General features: G+C 35.9%; 1 protein-coding gene across 1 annotated transcript; it reads right to left on the bottom strand.

The window, feature by feature from the left end:
• Positions 1 to 421: 421 nt before the first annotated feature.
• On the bottom strand, positions 422 to 2,833 carry LOC128158563 (uncharacterized). The gene is made up of 2 exons (XM_052821445.1): positions 1,623 to 2,833; positions 422 to 1,352 (listed from the first exon to the last, which is right to left on the bottom strand). The coding sequence occupies exons 1-2, from the start codon at positions 2,560 to 2,562 to the stop codon at positions 766 to 768; spliced, it is 1,527 nt and encodes a 508-aa protein (XP_052677405.1). The 5' UTR covers positions 2,563 to 2,833; the 3' UTR covers positions 422 to 765.
• Between the last annotated feature and the right edge of the window lie 3,624 nt (positions 2,834 to 6,457).

Below are 6,457 nucleotides of genomic sequence, written 5' to 3'. Positions count from 1 at the left end.
AAAAACAATAGTTTGGAGGAAAAATATTTCTTGATAGGAATTCAGTATTTCTAAAAAATTATAAGAATGATATATGCATATCTTAGTTAGTAGCCACATTTATTTCAATAAGCATCAATGTGCTGTAATTAAGTTAAACTAGTAAGGCATATACTTCAATGATAAAAATCCAATACTCCAAATACCTTGAACCCCATGCCACCCCCCCCCCCCCTTTGTTTCCTTGTGTCAAGGGGAGTTCATTTTTGGACATTTTTTTTAAGGAAGATCATGATGGCATTGTCCCTGTAAGTGCCATTCATTCAACACATGCATGTTTTAAGGCACCTTACTTAATCATTGCATTAAAAGAACTCCCTTATATTTTTAAATTTATATTGTGACACAATGGCGGTGTTTTTCTTTGAAGTTTACCATTTTGTATTAACAACACAGTACAAGGCTACTGGGGGCGGAGCTATTTGCTGTACTGTATTAGGTGATAAACTGTACTGTATTACCGAATAAACCATTCTGTATTAGCCAACTGTTCTGTATCTTAAATACAGAACGATCTAAAAATCAATGCAACAATCAGTACAACAGATTCAATTTTAATTTCAATTTTTAAGAAATCAATATGCAAATAATATTCAAAACTATTAAAATAAACATAGCAAGAAAGGGAGTAGAGGTCCTTCTTGGACATCTCAATAAAAATTCCCAAAGAGAATTAAGACATTTTTAACATTCAGGAACACATACACTTAATTCCACTGAGAGTTATTAAGGTCCGAACGAAAAGGAAAACTGACAGTTATTAAAAACTGAAGCAGTGTTGGACAATTCCTTTAAAATGTGTTGGTTTTCCGGGCAAAACCTTTTCGCGTCGTCTTCAGAATTATCCGAATTTACCGGAGATAAGGACCGTTTTCTGCACTCCTGCAATGATGAAGACGGTTCCAGCGACTCCTGGGTTGTAGACGGTTCCAGCGATTCCTCCGATGTTGATATAGGCGGACCCAAGATCTTGCAAATATTCTTTTTCATGTCAACGTTACTTCGCATGTATTTCCTCACTCCTTGTTGTGATCGGTGCCCTGTCACGGACATAATTTCGGCCTCCGGGACTCCTCCTACGTAAAGCTGTGTTGCGCACGTCTTTTTGCCGCTGTGATTTGTATAATTCCCTTGTAGTCCCCCTTTTTTCGCAATAGACTTCATAAAAGTTTTTATTTTATTTATTCCCACAACCTGTGTGCCGTAGCGTATTGGCCTGTCGGGGGTTCCAGGTAGAGGACGTCGATAGAATGGCCCCTGGCCGTCTAGAGCATCAAGATAGATCCGGAAATACTCTGCTAAGCACCGATTACCTGCAAATTTTAAAACAATACATTGCTAAGATATATATACGTGTAATAATAATATGTGGCGTTGGAAGCAAACTGAAAGCAGGGATGGGGGGAGGCTAAAGTTATGAGAAATAATGACAGCAAAAAAAATGTCTGCCAAAAAAAGTGGGCGCTAAGCATCCCCTTGTCTCCCCCCCCCCCCCCCGTTTTGACGCCTATGATGATTAGCCATTGAAATACAAGCTAGTGACACCCCGCCATAAATTGAATCAAATAAACGCTAATACATACCAGGCTCACTGTAATGCTTCAAATTCTTCGTCTGTACATTCATCTGCCCCAAACCGCCTTTGTAAGTTTTCGATGCTCTCCCATGAAACTGAATGAACTGTCCATGAACATCGTTTCCAATGGAGAATTGTTCGCACTGCAATTTGTGGTGTTCATCACACGCCCTTAAACCAAACAATTTACACGAATAAAAAAACAGTGTATGTTGTAACTGTTCGCTGTTCTCTTTACCAAAAACACCCTCTTGCCATAATTTCTCTTCGTCTTCCGGCCATATAGGATCAGCTTGGCGGATCTCACATCCCACTCCCCGATCAATGAGCGATTTCATTTTTGCGTCCAAAACGTTTCTCATTCCAATAAAAAATGTTTCTTTCTCGTCTAGAAAGTTTTTATCATATACACCTCTCTGTCTCAAATGCCTCAAAAGTCCACACAAAATAAGGTACAGTGATTTCGGGGGGTATTCTGATCCGTCTTTCTTTCGAGCCTCAACAATAAAACGTTCAAGCCAATGGTTCATGGTTGTAGCATCCATTAAGTGAAGTTCTATAACGCCCCCTTCCCTCTGCTCGCGCCATTTTTCAAACACATTCAAGGCCCATTTTGTATTATATTTTGTGTTTCGGTTTTCCTGACCTTCAATAAGATTTCTTAATTCGTCATCGTTTACGACTGGTCCAAATCTAGATGCAGTGTTTTCTTTCATTTCGCTTTTCTGAACGTCACAGTCCATTAAAGTCATAATATCCCCGCAATCAAAGTCCATTAAAAAGCTGTCTGCATTGCCCGCATTCGAATCGTCGCAAAAACTAAGATTTTGAAGTCCTTCAAACACGTGATGCTCTGTCTCTATACTTTCGCATACCTGCGATAAGGTAATATCGTCTACCTCGTCCGTTAGGAAATCAAGAGAGCTCATGTCCATCTTACCGTCCATCTTACCCAAGCTGTGGTCAAATCTAAACTGATACAAAGTCTCACCCGATCTGCGGAAATTGTGTAATAAACATCTAACTCAAATACACTTATTGACCCGGGAATGCACCTGTTTTTTCGATTTAGGAAGAAGTGAAATTTACATGACACTTCTGATCAGTTAGAAGTGCCAGTTGCTCATTTTGATTGAATCGTGTCACAAATCATTTAGAGAGACTCGACAGTTTCTCTATGTTTGATACAAATTTGGGGGTAGACTCGTGCTACGCACTCGTCCACCCCCAAATTTGTATCAAACATAGAGAACCTGTCTCGTTCTCTAAATAATACTAATAATGGTTATTCCAAGCAAATAAATCACTTATAAAGCACTGGCTATCTTATTTCTTCTATATATTAAAATTCACTGAAAGCATCACAGTGGGTCAAACGAAAAAGCAAACACTCTTCTTTTAATCTAGGAATATTTGATCTGGAATTATTTTTTCTCTCTCAAAAAATCACATGCAGCTATACCAAATTCATTATTGTTATAGACATGATTAAGACATATATTTTTGAAGTAAGAAGAGTCATTAATCAATAAAATAATCCTTTTTTTAAAATCCTGTTCAAACATTGAAAGAAGAAAACTTGCAGCTCTAATCAAGGTTAATGGATCTAATGATAAATTATTCAGTCATACCTTGTAAAGTTAACATTTATATTTAACGTTTTACAAAAGAACTTATGACTTGCGACCAAATTAATGAATGCTAATTAATCACTCACTGATGAATGGTTTATCCTAATTGCTGTAAAATATAATTACTGAAATCAAAATAGTTGTATATAAATGGTTTTATATAAATTTTGTTCATTAAAGACCATTCTATGAGACAAAACATATATATGACTTTGTCGTAAGTTCTTTTGTAAAACGCAGTCCAGACTTTATCACCATCGTGTGTTTAATGTTAATCGTTATGCGGTTAGTGTACCAGGTATTATAATTATGATCATATCTGATCAAGAAGGATATAATAACCTAAGAACCATAATTATTGCTAAATGGCAAAAATATAACAAAAACAAAATGTGATTGTGAGAGAATATATTTATTTCTATTAAAAGAATGGTAAAATAAATAATACAAAGTATTCCACTGTCTTATCATAATTCCAATTAATATGTTTACCAAGATATAGGAATAATCATACCAATTTTTCTTATACAATACAACCAAATATAGAAATTTTAGAACCAAAATAAAAAAACAAACTATAAATAAATTATCTCTCTCACCAATAGCCACTAATAAATTCAAATGTTAATGTATCCAACATACAAAATGATATACAATATTTCATTATCCTGCATAATTATATTTCATATGTTCCTTTGGAATGAATATTGCATTGTATTGTTGAATAATCAATAGCTCAAAAGCTGACTGACATTGACATAATGTGTGGTCTAACTTGGTTTACCAATTCTTCCAATGAAAGCATAACATAAAGAGGAAATACATGTATAATCAGATAAAAAAAATTAACATCTTAAAAGATGACTGAAAATACTAAAATCATGAACATTCTCAAACAAGTGTCCCTAAAATTAAAGAGAGGTGTTCCAAATTTCCTATAATCTGTACAATAATTACAGATTGCATAATCATCAAAATAGCTATAATCATATAACTGAAAAGCAGGTCGCATTGCTTATAGATTAACCTTTTAATACAAAAAATATCAAACACTACAATATATATAAAAAAAAACCACCGACAGTTTCAACCATATCTCTATAATTGTGATTATAGGAATACGAAAAACTACATTGAAAACAAAAACAACGGACAACTGCGAAAAACAAACAAAAGAACACACTCATTTCCAAATGCCATGACTTTACTTCCATCACCGGATGTTCAGTTTTCCTGAAGATAGTAGATACTGACTGCCAGAACTCTATGGTGTATGCAACTGACGATTTGTACTTTAAGTACTTCTCAAATGCCCTCCAACCATCATCCAATGAAAAAAGATGTCATCCGGACAAGGCAACAGTGGCACTGAGGGAAATTCAACCCTTCAATGGCGAGAACCCCCCCCCCCCCCCCCGAAACCCTCACCTATCAAACTAAAAAGAGCAACAGACAACGCCAAAATTAATGCCATTTTACCGGGGCAACTTAAATCCCTCCCAGTTTTCTACGATACGTGTGAGTCTACCGAGGTTGCAGAAGAGGTTCCAGAATCCACTGACGATGACAACAAGGATACAAGTGACCAGGATTTGACCATTCTCAGTCCCGAGTGCAATGAAATGCTTGTGTCCGACCTGATGAAAGAAACAGAACTACCCAATCTCTCCTGTAACAGCCTTGAAATGGAATTGGAAAAACTTGACAAAGAAGATGTAACATCAGATCCAACAACCGCCACGATTTCTTCTACCTACCTCACGGAAACAGCCATAAAACCTCAACAGGAGACATCACCCAGCAATGACAAGGACGAAGCCTATGTGTTGAGAGAATCGCTGGAAGAGGCCTTCCACACAATATATTCCTTGGATGAAGTCCAGCTTTCTCTTGCTGAAGAGGAGGTGAGGGGTGAAAATGAAGATGATGAGGATGCCAAAGCCAAGTGTGTATATTGTGTGGCTGTGTTTAAGGAAGACACTTCTCGTAGGGTTTGGATGCACAAGACTTGTATTCCTAAACACCAAACACCGTTTTGGGTACTAGTGTGGAATTTTTCAAGGACAATCCTTAGTGATGGAAAACCATCAGACTACTTGAACTTGTATACCATAAATATAAACTTAAATTGACACTGGCTTTTAAAATACATATGCAATATAACAGAAATGTCAATAATAGAATAAATATCATATCCTATAATTTCTCTTCAGTTCTTTATATATTTTCTATGAATTCATTTAGTCTAGTACATTTCAATCATATACCAGTAAACATGGTAAAACAGACAGTAACTTTGATAACTATTTCAAAAGAAGGTAGAAAAAAGAATTGCTTAACTTACAAATTAACTTAAAGTAATTGAATTGAATTGTAGAACCATTCCTTGTTTGAAATTAATAATATATATTCAACCTTGATTTCTATACAAGATTACATATATTAATTGTGCAAACACGATAACACAAAAATATTTCAAGGTGTTCTGACTAGCAGTGCATTGCACACTCAGCACAGCATCACATTATAAATCCATGGGGAGGAATAAACCATCCTGTTGAGAACAAGCTTCAAGCACTATATCATGAAATTTCAGCAAGTCACACTTTTTCACTTTGGCCACAGGCATCATTTTTTTAAAGTCGGTTTGAAGAGAGTTTTTCAAATCAGGGATCGGTATGTTTCCCAGTAAACTGGAAATTGTGTCCGCAATTTCAGACTTAGTTTTGTTCGATGTCAGATTTTTTTCTTCCCTTTCTTTCTTTGTAACGTACACCGGAGCCTGAACATTGTCATCCACATTTAAACCAAGAATAACTTTGTCAAAAAATCGCTTCCTTGAATTTTCTGCCAGGTTTGTATTGTCTAATTGCGAGCCGTCTATCTCCTCAGTCGTCAAAGAAATGTGGTTCATGGATCCATTTAGTGGCTGGTCCAGATAATTCGAAGCACGTAAATGCACACGCCAGATGTAATATTTTCAATTAAACTATATATGTATGATGAATATAAAACTAAAGCACCGTAGTACGTAGTACATCTTGAATTTATCCTAACTTCCCAAATGTAAAACATTTGCAGTATAAGACATTGAAAGTTTGACATTAAACTAAAATAGATATAGGTAGGTAGCAATAGCAGCGGAAGCCCGGATTTGCAAGCCAAATGAGGGAACGACAGAATTTTGAAATATAATTTTTTTTCTTACCAC

The sequence above is a fragment of the Crassostrea angulata genome, chromosome 1, assembly GCF_025612915.1.
Source record: "Crassostrea angulata isolate pt1a10 chromosome 1, ASM2561291v2, whole genome shotgun sequence".
NCBI lineage: Eukaryota > Metazoa > Mollusca > Bivalvia > Ostreida > Ostreidae > Magallana > Magallana angulata.
This window is presented reverse-complemented; position numbering and strand designations above follow the sequence as displayed.